This window comes from Monoraphidium neglectum (genome assembly GCF_000611645.1).
Source record: "Monoraphidium neglectum strain SAG 48.87 unplaced genomic scaffold scaffold00049, whole genome shotgun sequence".
Lineage (NCBI taxonomy): Eukaryota > Viridiplantae > Chlorophyta > Chlorophyceae > Sphaeropleales > Selenastraceae > Monoraphidium > Monoraphidium neglectum.
Genome location: NW_014013579.1, coordinates 23,343 through 36,559, shown reverse-complemented (window position 1 = coordinate 36,559; position 13,217 = coordinate 23,343). Strand labels below are relative to the sequence as shown.

The 13,217-nt window shown below is 67.7% G+C and overlaps 3 protein-coding genes across 3 annotated transcripts; 1 reads left to right on the top strand and 2 right to left on the bottom strand.

Moving 5' to 3' along the window:
* Positions 1 to 509: 509 nt before the first annotated feature.
* Positions 510 to 3,949, bottom strand: MNEG_0579 (hypothetical protein; the record flags this gene model as incomplete). Its single annotated transcript, XM_014050937.1, has 6 exons — positions 510 to 930; positions 1,399 to 1,625; positions 1,931 to 2,283; positions 2,562 to 2,894; positions 3,085 to 3,256; positions 3,509 to 3,949. The coding sequence occupies 6 exons, from the start codon at positions 3,947 to 3,949 to the stop codon at positions 510 to 512; spliced, it is 1,947 nt and encodes a 648-aa protein (XP_013906391.1).
* A 273-nt stretch (positions 3,950 to 4,222) lies between these two features.
* Positions 4,223 to 7,203, top strand: MNEG_0578 (Ubiquitin and WLM domain-containing protein; the record flags this gene model as incomplete). Its single annotated transcript, XM_014050936.1, has 5 exons — positions 4,223 to 4,475; positions 4,690 to 4,851; positions 5,011 to 5,228; positions 5,442 to 5,585; positions 5,896 to 7,203. The coding sequence occupies 5 exons, from the start codon at positions 4,223 to 4,225 to the stop codon at positions 7,201 to 7,203; spliced, it is 2,085 nt and encodes a 694-aa protein (XP_013906390.1).
* Positions 7,204 to 7,768: 565 nt separating this feature from the next.
* Positions 7,769 to 11,738, bottom strand: MNEG_0577 (hypothetical protein; the record flags this gene model as incomplete). Its single annotated transcript, XM_014050935.1, has 4 exons — positions 7,769 to 9,244; positions 9,431 to 11,064; positions 11,272 to 11,392; positions 11,733 to 11,738. 4 exons carry the CDS (start codon positions 11,736 to 11,738, stop codon positions 7,769 to 7,771), a joined length of 3,237 nt encoding a protein of 1,078 aa, XP_013906389.1.
* Positions 11,739 to 13,217: the final 1,479 nt, after the last annotated feature.

The following is a 13,217-nucleotide window of genomic DNA, read 5'->3' as shown; positions in this document are numbered from 1 at the left end:
GCCACAGCGGCTGCAGCATATTCGACAGGAGTCGTCAAAGGCGCAGCCGCGGGTTTGCTGAAGTAGTTGGATTCCCATGATTTGATACCAATCCAGAGCAGTAGGTTACGAGAGAGGCTTCCTTCCCACACAATTTTGAAGTTTGCTGAGACACTAGACAGTCATGCATCATCTGACCACCACACTTGACCTCTGAACCATGACCGAGCCATTTTGCGAATGTGATTTCCTAGCATGTAGGAGGTTGAATGTAATTTCTTGTTTGTTTGCCTCAAGCCAAGAGTTCCTTGTAGCAGGGTTGGGCTGATGGCGCAATATGCAGCTTGACTGCTGCTGAAACGCAACCACCTTCTGTAGCTCGGGTTGAGTGCAATTGGCTGGCGAGCAGGAATGGCGTTTTCCCGTCTCGACACACCCTCCCGGTCGCAAGCTCATTTCCTGGCCTTGCACATGCAGGCTCACCAGGGCCCTATAGATAAACCCTAAATCTTGTGCCGCAAAAGCAGGGTTTACATCCGGCCGCCAGACCAGCCTCCCCGCACCGCACTTGAGTGCCGCACCTCCAGCAGCGCGCCGGAAGCTGTGTACTCCCTCTCAACAGTCAGGCAGGTGCCCTCCCCTATCAGCCATGCAAACGACATAATGATCCCGCGCGGCGCCGGCGCGGCAGCGACGGCAGCGCCCAGGCTGCTGGCCCCGACCTTTCCATTACCGCCGCTATCGCCGCTGCCGCTGCCGCTGCTGCTGCCGTTGCTTGAGGCTGCTCCCGCTGCCGCCTGTTGATCAGGCACCATCCGGAAGGTAACCACGCACCCGCCGGGCAGCCACAGCGAGCCGCCGTCGTCGCCACCGCCGCCGTCACCCGCGGCGCCGTAGCCGGGCACCGCCCACTCCTGACGCTCCTCGCGGCTCATGTAGAGCCACACATCCCTTCGGTCCACATATGACACAGGGCATTTGTGTGAGAGGACAGGAAAGGGATGAGGACGGGAAAAGGGGTTGATCCATGCAGACCAAGGAGCGGAGTGGGGTGCTGCTGTGCTATGCCCGGGGAGTTGACCGCTGGTTGGCGGGATGGCGCCAACCAGCGCGGACTGGGCGCAGCTGATGGGCAGTGCTTTGGCGCTGTGGAATGCATGGGGCACGTGGCGGGCGTCACCCCAATCGACAGCCTCACAATGAGCAAGCGGCACCACAAGGGAGCCCCCTTCCCAGGAGGCACAGCGCCCGGCACGCGATTTTCCCGCCCCCCGCAGCAGGACGCGACCCCAAAACTGACTTGTGTTCAGATTCTACGCGCAACTGCCCCTCTACTATGGGACCATGGTGGCCCGGCCTGCTCACGACACGCCCACTCCATGTCCTCTGCACCGGTTTTCCCCCCAGCTGCGCCCGCACCTGGCCTCTCCTGTCAAGGGGTCCTCCTCCCTCACGGGCGCTGCGCTGACGCCAAATGCGTTCCACGCCCCCACCAGCTGCCCTGGTGCCGGGCGCGGCAGCTGGGGCGCCGCCGTGCCAAACGCCTGGGAGGGGGGTGGCTGCTGGAGGGGTGCCGCGGCTGCGGGGGTGCCGGTGATGGCGGTCGGGCCGCTCCAGTGCTCCACATACAGCAGCATTCGCGCCACCTAGGGTCGGCGAGGTGTGCAGGCAGCCGCATGGTTGAGAGCAGGGGATGAGGCTGGGGGTTCTCGAGGCGGGGCCAACCGGACGTGAATGGGGGCATGTTTGACTTGGCGTGTAACGCAACAGCAAAGATATGTTGTGCTCCAACTATTTGCCGTTGCGGACCCGAAACATCATGGACAGCAGTGTACCGGCACCCTGCCCACAATTTCAAGGGCAGCTGCCCGCCATCGACCGCCTCCATGCACACTCCTCATCCGTGCGACACTGCCTGCGATCAAGCCCCCGCTTGACCCCGCCCCCGCACCTCGACATCGATCTCGCCCCCCGGGGGCCGCCTCAGCTTGAGCGTCGCCACCAGCCGCCGCCGCTGCTGGCCGCCCTGCACCAGCGCCTGCTCCACCACAACCGTAGACACAGGCAGGCCCGCCAGCTCAGCGTCCTCCTCCCCCTCGCCCGCCTCGTCGTTCTCCCCTCCAACCCCCCCGTCATCCTCGTCTCCCGCGGAAACGCCGTCGCCCAAACCCTGGGCGCCACCGGGCAGAGCGTCGAGCAGCTGCTCCACCGAGGGGCCGTCGCCAAAGGCGCCGCCGTCGCCAACGTCAAACGCAGCGTCGCCATCGGCCCAGGGCCCCTCCTCCTCCTCATCAAGCAGGTCACCTGCGGCGTCAATGTGAAGACAGAGCCGGACAATTGCGCTTTGCTGGTGGTTGCTTTGTGTTTTGGATGTCAGGCCTAAGGGGGTGGGCTGAGGTGGGAGTCAAGACAATAGGCGGGTCCAGGCACAGCCGCGCCCAGCTCATGTTAATTGGAAACCTGCCGTGCAATGTTTCACACAGAAGTGCATCCTGCAGACTCATGGGCTTGGCCCTGACGCCATCACATCACGACTGCGCTTTGTACATCTCCAAGCCCCCTGCCCGCGCCCTGTCTCTCACCCAGGTCCAGGGGCCCCACCGAGTAGGCGCCCCCGTCAAACACCACCGCGCCGTCAGCGTTGTATCCAAAGCCCTCCGCCTCGTCGTCCTGCCCGCCGCCTCCTCCCCCGCTGCTCGCTGCGCCCGCCTCCTGCTGCTGCTGCTGCTGGTCGCCGGCGGCCGTCGCCGCGGCGGGTGTAGGGGCCAGCAGCTCTGAGAGGTAGGCGCCGCGCCGCGTGGTGCGCGTGAAGAGGTCCCCCTCCTGGTGGCCGGCGTCGCGCCCCTCCGTGGCGCGGCTGTACGCGTGGAGGAGGTAGCGCCCCTTCTCGTCCGCCCACACTGGCTCGGGGTCGCCTGGGGAACGAGTGGGGGGGGGGATGTTGTGGCGTTTGTGATGGTGTGTGTGTGTGTGTGTGTGTGAATGGAAGTCTGTGCATGTGCATGCATGGCATGTGTATGCGTGTGCACGAGCAATTTGCGAGAGGTGGCGACGACCGACACCCCCCGGTCACGTCAAGTCAGAGTGCCCCGCCTGACCCCCCACCCTGCATGTCCCGCAGCGCCGCCCCACCCCCCACCCCCAGGGCACCCTCCAGCGGGTCCTCACCCCCCCAGGGCGTGTAGGCCGCGTACTGCCCCAGCCACTCCCCCTCCAGGTGGCCACAAAACGTGCCCCACAGCGGCGCAGGGGCCGGCTCCCATCCGCTCAGCTCGTCCTGCAACGCGACGCCAGCAAGGTTTTTGCTCAGCACATCAAAACAACATACAATATGAGTTGGCTCAAGCTGCTGCATGGATAAGCGCTTTGATTCAATGTGACGTTTGTCGCTGCTCCCCCTTTCCCTCAACAGCAGCGCCAATACGCGCAGCCCAGGGTCATCGTGCAGCACACGCCAGTTCGTCAGCTACGCGACAGTCAGCAGTCCAATGCGCCCGCGAAGTCACCAGAAGCGCAAAGCGCCACCCACCAGGAGCTTGTGCTGGAGCGCCCCCGACACCTGGGCTGGTGGCGGGGCCTTGACCGTCTGCCGCTGCTGGCTGGCCGGCTTCGACCCGCCCTGCTGCTGCCGCTTCTGGTCACTGCCCTTGCCGCCACCACCCTGGCCGCTGCTGCCCTTGCTGCCGCCGCCGCTGCCGCCGCCACCGCCACCGCTGCTGCCGCTGCCCCGCTTGTTGCCACCAGCATCGCCGAAGCCGCGCTGCGTTTTGCCTCCGCCCTGCGCCCGCCCGCCGCTGCCGCCGCCGCCGCTCTGCTTCTTTGGGGCTGCTGCAGCCACTGACTGCATGCGCCTGTGCTGCTGGCGCAGGCTGCGATGGTGCACAGGCAGCCTCCAGCTTTCGACCGCGCGGCCCAGGCTGAGGTAGTGCCGCAGCTCAAGCTGCGGCGGCCGCGAGCTTATTGCCGCCATGGCGATGGGCGCGCTGCGCTCAATCAAAAGCGGCTCACCAAGTACAGGGTAAAAGCAACCGTGTCAAGCTGTTGATGATGACGAACAGCACACGAACGGCTGTCACTTTGTACAGCACTGCAGAACAAGATCAAAACACGCGCAAATATCGCAGCCGCCCATTAGACAATTGCTTTGAAAAGCTTTCAAGTTGCATTCGTACACAGACGGATTTTTCTCACGTGTCCCACACCCCATTGCAAAGCATTACCTCGTTCCACCTGCCACACAGCTATGGGCAGCGAGGGCGATCCCGAAGCTTCTCACAACGACGATAGACCGCATGTGCTTGTATCCTACCGCGGCCGCGCACCGCAGGCGGTGGCGCTGGATGGTTGTGCCACGCTTGGGGACCTCGCGCGTCGCCTGCAGCAGCGGCTCGGCAGCGACTCCCAGTGGGCGCCCGAGACGGTCAAGCTTTTGCCCAAGGGGTCCACCAACGCGCTGAAGCCGTTTGAGCAGGCGGCACGCACGCTTGCAGACGCGGGTGAGCATCATGGGGCGCACCTTGCCCAGCATTCAACATCCGTTTGACTATCGTGCGCGCCGGCATCACATAATGCGGCAGATATGCCCCTGCATGCATGTGGGCCGTGTCCCTGCGCCACAGCACACTCTTGCCCACCCTGGAAGCCGCACCCAGAGCCACCACGCCGCTTGCCCGCTCACCTCGACTACCTTCGACTACCTGCACCCTACAGGCATCGGCCCTGGCGCGCGCGTGCTGCTGCTGGCGTCAGACGCGGCCGCCGTTGAGGGCCTGCGCTCCGCCAAGGACCTGGCCGGCCTGGTGCCCTTTGAGGCGGAGGAGGCGCGCGCAGCGGCCAGGAGGAGGCGCGGCCACCCGAGCGGCGGCACCACAGGTCTGCGGGCCGCGCGAGCCTGGCAGCAGCTCACCGTGCAGCCAAGGGAATGCAGGGGCTGGCTCCGCCTTGCGAACGGCTTGGTAGGTGCCGTGTTGGACATGGTTGCTTGCACTGAGTCACCCGTCTGCCCGCGTCCTCTTCACCGACATCCCCCAGGCCGTCACTTCTTTGGGGGCTTCAAGGTGATGGAGCACCCCGGCCTCACGCCGGCCCCCGCCCTCGCGCTGGCGCTGCTGCAGCGCCTGGCCTGCGACCCCGCAATCGCGGCCGTGATGTCCAGGCGCGGCTGGCGCGTGGGGCTGCTGAGTGAGATGCCCCCCGAGGGCAAAGTGGGGGTGTCGGCGGTGTGCGTCCTCGGGTACAACGTCAACCAGGTGGGGCGAGGGGACCCGCCGCCGGTGGTCGCAGGGTGGCCGGGGCGGCCACAAACGCCGGCCGGCTGGGTGTGGCGGGGCGTCGTCGCAGTTCAGGGTCACATGGTCGTCATGGCATCTCCCACTCCCCTTACCCCGCCTTGGTTGATACCGCATGGCAGACACCTCCCCCCCCCCACCCCCTTCATGTCCATCCTGCCCAACCCCTGCTAGGGCCAGGAGATCAGCCTGCGGCTGCGCACCGACGACATGCGCGGGTTCAGGAAGTTCCTCAAGGTGCGGGAGACCCTGGTGCACGAGCTGGCGCACAACGAGTTTGGCCCCCACGACAACAACTTCAAGGCCCTCAACAGCCAGGTGCGCCGGGGGGACAAGCCTGGTGTGTGCGCCAGGCAGGGCTGGGGGCTGGCTGCTGGCGGCCGGGCGCTGGTGGCCGGTGTCAAGCTAGTGGGTTCAAGAGCTTGCAGGCCGAGTGGAGGTGCTGGAGTTGCAAGGACGCAGGGGAGGGGCGCCGATGCCTGCGGGCAGCGGCGTGTTCCACTGAGCGCTTGCCTGCAGCAGCAAGGACAACGGGGTCGCAGGTACCGGCGGCTGCACCTCACCTGCCGCGCGCCGCTCTGCCTGCTGGACGTCCAAAACTCTGAATGTCAAACCCGGCCATCCGCAGCTGCTGAGGGAGGTGGCGGCACACGAGGCCGCGGCTGCGGCGCCGGGGCGGCTGCTGGAGGCCGCCGCAGCCAAATGGCGCGGCATGGGCGGCGACGGCGGCGGCGAGGATGACTACGCGGATGACTACGCGGGCCACGACGAGGCTGACGGGCCGCACACGGGCGTGCGGCTGGGTGGCGCCCTGCCGCAGGCAGCAATCGGCACGATCAGCGCCGACGCGGCGGCGGCCGCGCGCGCTGCTGCAGGCGCGGCGGCACTGCAGCGTTTTGAGGTGCTTGAGCAGCGGCAGCGGGAGCAGCGGGAGGCCGAGCGCGCCGCGCAGCGGGCCGGGAGCACTGCGCCCGGCACCGGCGGCGGCGTTCTACCGTCTAGCGGCAGCGACGGTAGCAGCGGCAGCGATGGCGAGCGTGAGAGGGAGAGGGAGAGGGACGCGCAGGACGCGGGGCACTACGATCCCTCTACTGACGCCAAGGAGCGCGAGATGGAGCGGCTGGGGTCGCTGGATGGCGGCGGGGTCAGTGGTGATGACGGTGTGAGCATGCCGTTGGAGCCGCATGCTAATAACGTGGGGGCAGGGCAGGCGCAGCGACAAGGACATGAGGAGCAGGAGCATGACGCGGGTAAGAGCGACCACTGGCGAGAGGGGGATGCCCGACAGGCGATGGAGGTGGAGGGGCTGCCGCAGCCGCAGCAGCTGCTTGCTGGTGAGGCGGGCCAGGAAACGGTGTCCCCAGTTGGGGCAGCTGCGGCAGCACTGGCGCCTCTGCACATTCCGCCAATGCTCCCTCAGCAGCAGCAGCAGCAGCAGCAGCAGCAGCAGCAGCAGCAGCAGCAGCAGCAGCAGCAGCAGCAGCAGCAGCAGCAGCAGCAGCAGCAAAACGGCGACGAGGCGGCGAGCGACGCTTTCAGCGCTCTGGACAGCCCAGCGGCCCGCAAGGCATCCGCGGCGCGCGCCGCCCTGCAGCGGCTGCACCTTGAAATAACATCCGCAGCGACAACGGACGGCGAACCGCCGGCGACAGCGCTGGCCGCGACGCTGGGAGCTCTGTCGCGTGCGCTGCACAACGTGGTGTCTCACCCGGGGGATACCCGCTACCAGGGCCTGCGGCTGTCCAACGCGGCGGTCGCGAGGCGACTGGGCAGGTGGAGCGCAGCGCGCAAGGTGCTGCAGCTCGCAGGGTTTGAGGAGGGCGAGGCCGAGGGGGTCCCGGCGCTGGTGTGGCGGCGGCGCGACCCTGGCCTGGCGTGGCTGGTGCTGTCGGTCGTGCAGAATGCGGCTGCCGCCCTTGCAGAGGGGCCTGCGTAATAGGAGAGTGGCAAACAGAGCTGCAGTCGCGGTGCTATCAGGCACCATAGTCGCAGCTTGCTGGCATGCTTGATCTCGTCCTGGGTGTTGGGTTGACGTTTGTAGCAGTTGTGGGCCCTCGCTGCAAAGCGACAGGCACAATTCAAATCACTGTGATGTGATACGGACATAACCCAGCCTCCAAACCAGGTTTCAGACATGTCGTGGTTACACGCTGCTTGTCTGCCAAAGCTGCTTGTACAGCATGCTGAGATATAGCATGGCAAGAAATGGATGTGGTACGAAGTTGACCGGCGCCAAGGCAACGGCCTGTGTAATAGTGAAGGGCTGGCTTGACGAGGACAAATAAGTTTGAAAAGGAGTTGAACAGGCATAAACAGCTCTGCAACGCGGACCATCAGCACATAAACCTCCAGCAATGCATCCATTTTGCAGTGCTGGGCTGGAAGAGGAGACAAAGGCACATGTGGGCATGAGGTGGGCATTGAGAGCAACAAAAGGCGCCAATTGTCCGTATTTGATCCGCTGCTACCCTTGTCACCGTAGTACCGCCCGCGTGCCGTCATCAGCCCAGCAGGTCGACGTCCTGGAAGGCCGATGAGTAAAGGTCAGGCACCCAGCACACCCGCGTGCTGGCTCCCCCAGCGGCGTCGCCCCCCGCAGCAGCAGCATCACCACGCGCATCCCCCTGCACATGCACCTCCATCCGCGCGAGTGCGTCGCGGCCCAGCAGCCCCGCCAGCAGCTGCTGCTGCGGCAGGCCGCGCCCCAGGCCGTACAGCAGGCGCCCCTTGAGCTCGCGGCCCCCGCGGCGGCTCAGCGAGTCGTCGCCCAGCCACCGCTTGCGCGCCGCCGCCGCCAGCAGCCGCGCGGCCGCGTAGCCCCACTTTGCGCCGCCGATGGGCCCTAGCGCCTCCAGCCCGCGCAGCGCCTCGAGGCAGCGCCCGCCGCCCGGCAGCACGCCCAGCATTGCCCAAACCTCATCAAACACGCGCTCCGCCTCGGACGCGCTGCCAGCATCAGCGCCGCCGCCGCGTCCCGTCAGCGCACCCTGGGCGTCGCTGGGCGCGCTGCGCAGGCGCGCCGCAGCGCCGGCCGCCGCAGCATCGGCCCCCAGGTCGTCCGCTGAGGCGGCGTGCAGGCGCGCGTCCGCCAGTGCCAGCAGCAGCGCCTCGTGGAGGTCGAGGGCGCTGCAGGACGACGCGCTGAACGCGTAGCGCGCCAGACGCACCGCCGCCTTGGGCGGCAGCGGCGCCCCGGTCCGCCAGTGCTGCCCCAGCAGCGCCAGCGCGCGCGGGTCGGCCGCCCATGCCTCAAACACGTGGCTCGGCAGCTCCCGCGCGTCCACGCCGCCGCCGCCGCCACCCGCGCCGGCAGCGCCGGCCGCCGCCGCGACCAGCGGGTGCGGCGCGGCGGCGGACGCCGCGAGGAGGGCGACAGCGTGGCCGGCTTCGTGCAGCAGGGCGCGCAGACCAAACGGCCCGCGCAGGGCGGGCGGCCGGCCCGGCGGCGCGGGGCCGTCAGGGTCGTCGTCCCCACTGCTGTCGCCTCCGCCGCTGCTCCCCTCAATCGACAGTGCCAGGGGTAGACGGATCACGACCGCCCCCGGCCCCGGCTCGGGCCAATAGCTGCCACTGCCGTCGCTTGTGCCTCCTTCATCGCGGGGGCTCGCACCCCCTTGGTGCGGCGCAACCGTGGGCCGCAGCAGGGTGGTGAAGGGGAACCCGCCTGGCGGCGCCACCTCAATGAACACGTCCCCCAGCAGACTCCAACCCTCACGCATGCCGCCGCCGCCGCCCCCAGCGGCGCTCAAGCCCTGGCCCTGGCTGCCTGCGCTGGGGCCAGCTGGTGGGGCGGCGTCGGCGTCCCACAACTGCAAGTGCCACACCCCAGGGCCCCAGGCCTGGTCGGCCCCGTCCCCGTGCGGCGGCAGCAGGCGCAGGCCCAGAGCCGTTGCCAGCAGGCGGTCCAGGCCCGCCCACAGCCCCGGCAGGGTGAAGTAGTCCGAAAACTCGCGCCACACCGCGCCGGACGCGACCTCCTGCGGGGTCGCAAATTTCGGTTCCATGAGAGATATGTTGTCGGAGGGTGGTGCGGACAAACTCAAAAGGCGGCGCCGGCGGCTGCGGGAATACATGTGTGGGCGCAAGGAGGCAAGCGAGCGCACGCGGCGGGCATGGCAGTGAGTGTAAAAGCGCCCCCGGCAGCGTGCCCGATCCCAGCCCACCACGGCGACCGCCTGCATATAATAGTCCACGTCCCAGGGCGGCAGGGCGCCGCCCCCTTCCTGCCGGCCGCCACCCATGACGTCACCGTCGTGAGCAGTGCCCGCGACAGATCGCCCCGCGGCGCGGCCGCGCCTCTCTGCCAGCGCCTCCAGCCCCGCCAGGTCAGCCGTCGCGTACCCCGCGACGCCGCCCGCCAGCCCGCGCAGCAGCGCCTCAACAGCCGCAGGCTCCCGCAGCGCGCTGCCCCCCGCCAGCTGGAGGGACAGGAAGCTGCCCGCACCACGCTCGCGCGCGACCGCGGCGCGGGCGCGCGCCAGCGCGGACAGCACTGCCAGCAGCACCCGGCGCCGCGGCTCGAGGCCGGCTGTGTGCAGCAGTCTGCGCACGTCGGGGTTGGGGTGCTGCTGCAGCAGCAGCGACAGGACCTCGCGCGTCACCACCAGCACACGCAGGGGCGCGCCCGCGGGCAGCTCTAGCCAGCCTCGCTGGGGCACCACCGCGCCAGATCCCTGCGCCGCTGGCTCCGCCTCGCCTGGCCCTGCCGAGTCTGCTGGCCCCGCCTGCGGCCCCCCCTCCTCGAGCCGCTGCTGGTGCTGCAGCAGCCACTCTTTTGCCGTGTCGGTTGCGCTGACGAGGCCCGGCAGCTCCAGCAGGCCGCCTCGCCCCGGCGCTACCCGCACCCGCCGGCTGCACCGCAGCCGCAGCGGCGCGCCGCCCGGCCACGCCGGGCCCTGCTGCTCCTCCTGCTGCCCCTCATGCTGCTGCTCCTGCTGCGGACTGCGCGTGTCGCTGAGTGGCGCCCAGGCCCTGCCGTCCAGCAGAGCATCGCGCAACACAGGGGCCACCACTGCCGCCTGGTCCCGCGTCATCACCAGCAGCGGGCTCAGCCGCGGGTCGGAAGCCACGAGCGCCAGCGCTGCCGCGGCCGCCTCCGCTGCTGCCTGCGCCGCGCTGCCGCCGCCAACTGCGGTTGTCGATGCGGCTGCTGGTGCCTCGGGTGCATTGGCGGGGCCCTGCCCTGCGGCGCCGTTGGACGTGTATGGGTGGGATGCTGCCCCCTCCTCGCCGCCGCTGCCGTCAACCCTCTGGTGGGCTGCCGCGGCTGCCGCGGCGTGCAGCATCTGCCTGCAGGCCGTGAGAAGGTGCACGTCCACCGGCTGCTGCTCCTGCCGCTCATGCTGCAGCGGCGTTCCACGGTCATTCGTTGCGGCGGCGCCGCCAGGTACCTCGCCATCACCGCCGCAGCGCGCGTCGTCACCCGGGGCCAGCCCGTAGATCGTGTCCTGCAGCACCTCTGACGCCGCCATCAGCGCCGCCACCTCCCGCGACACCCCGCCTGTCCGCCCCCCTGACTCCCGCGTGGATGCCGCTGCGACGCGACCATTGACGAGGTCCACCAGCCGCCCCCGCTCGGCACGCGACGGCTGCAGCGCCGCGGCCGTCTGCAGCAGCGCCGCGACAACGCGGGGGTGTGTATAGACCTCCGCGGACGCGATTCGGCAGACCTCCAGCAGGGCGGCGGCTGCGGCGGCCTGGGAGGGATCCGGGTGGAAGTCGGAGAAGAAGCGCGCCGGGCGCTGCAGAGAGGCGAGGGCCAGCGCCAGGGCGCCCAGGGCTGACAGCAGGGGCAGGCCTGCGCCACCGCGGAGTGGGTGGGTGGGCAGCGGGTGGCAGTCGAGGGGATGGAGAGCCGGGACGAATTGGGGTTGGAGGAGATGCAGAGTGGGGCGGGTGGAGCAGGGCATCGCGAGAGCGCGTCTTGGCGATGATGATGCGGGCAGCCTTGGGTGGTTCGGCAACACCGTTCTGTGCCGAGCGGGTCTGCCTTGGACTGGCTCACCTGGCTCTGAAGCCAGCACGCGTGCCTGGAGGTCGCAAACAACTTCCAGCTCGGCATCAAAGGGCTGCTGGAAGTCAGTCAGCAGCTTGGGGCCGGCGATGCGCGCCAGGCCGGATACCACCTGCTGGGGCGATGCAGCCGCGCCCGCCGGCCACGGCCGGCGGCGTGTCTGAATCCTGGACGCGCGCCTGCAGCATACTGCCGCTGGCTTGCTCGTTGAAGCTGCAACATTCGTGAGCCGCCTCTCAATCATCCTATAGCAGCCGTCGAAAGTCGAGATCGTTTTTCCATTTGGCGCACCGTGGCACAACCTCTGAGCCGTGCGTTTAGGCAAGATCGATTGCATCGCCAGCCAAACAGGTCAACGCACCAACTACTATAATACCTATATCAGCTTGTAGCAATTGCACCGCCACATCCCTTCACTGCAGGACCGCACCCGAACCAGCTGGCACCCGCACCAGCATTCTGCTCGTGCTGCTGACTGGCCCCACAGCGCACCCGCAACGGATTCTCCGGCCAACGGGTGCAGCAGTGTAATCTTCTGTCCAAACCAGGCAGCTGGACAAGAATACAGTGTCTTGCCGCACGTGCGGTACCCAGATGCAGGCGGCGGCCGCCGCCAGGCGGCTTGTGGGTTCGTCGTGGCACAGACAAGGCTGCGCAGCAATGGAGTGTGCACCCTGGCGGCGCGTGAGCTCTTCGTCGCTATGCGCTGCCGCCAAGCGCCAACGGAGCTTCCCGTCAAAGCAGCAGCACCAGCAGGAGGAGCAGCAGCAGCGTGCTGGCGGAGACAGCAAAATGCTGGCCCGCAGGTGGGTTTGGGATGCCTTCATCCAACCCCTTTGAAGACAGTCGTCACGCCCCTTACCCTCCGCCCAAGTGCTGTGGAAGCAGATTCTGCCTGCATTTTGGCACCCGCTCACAAGCCGGGTCGTGCCCTCGCAGCGTGCGCGCCATGAACATCAAGGTGATATCGGTGTCAAAGGCCAACAGCGGCGGAGCCAACGCATTCGCAGACGAGTGGCTTGAAAAGTTGAGGTGCGCGCCTGGCGTGTCACAGCGCAGCAGCGGCCACCAGCTCGCTGATCCTTCCGGCACATGCAGTGCTGTTGGGACACCTCACCTGTGGGCATGGCTGCGTGCCGTCGCTGCGGCTGCGAATGCATCGTCGCGTTTCTGGGCGCCAGTCAGTGTGGCCCCTCCCTGCCCCCGGTAGACGCTACACGTCGGCCGAGGTGGTGAGCATCAAGCCCAACCCCCTCAAGGCGAAGGATGTGGAAGTGGCAAAGCAGGCCGAGGCGCAAAAGGTCACACGTGTATGCGGCAGGGGGGGGGGAAACCTTGGGACGGCGGCAGCCGCTGCACAGGGTGTGGTCTGCTCGTCAGAGCGCTGCCCCATCTGACAACGCGTCCCCTTTTGTCTCCGTGGTCTCCTCATGATGTTGATTTCTTGTGGCCTCCCTGCTGAGCCGCTTTGCCCCCCCCTTTCCTGCCCTCACCAGGTGCTGTCTCACATAACCCCGCGCGACAGGGTGGTGCTGCTTGACGAGCGCGGCAAGGAGGTCAGCAGCGAGGACGTCGCCCAGATCATAGCGGCAGCGGGAGACGACGGCACCCCCCTTGTCTTTTGCATTGGCGGGCCGTTTGGCCACGGCGCGGCGGTGGTAGAGCGCGCGGACGCGAGCGTGCGATTGTCCAGGTGCGTGCGCGTGCGTGAGTGCGCGCGCATGCACACATTTGTGTGCAAGCGTGTGTAGTGGGGGTGGCGAATCATGGGGGGGGGGGAGACGGGCAAACACGGGAGAGGTAGGAGGGGTGTGGAATTGGTGTCCAGTGGGAGGAGGGGAGAAGTGGGCCAAGCACACCAGTTTCGTGCGTGCCGAGGAAAAATGATGGATTTGCTGCCAGCCTCGATGTGTTTGAGGAAGAGCACATTTCTGCTC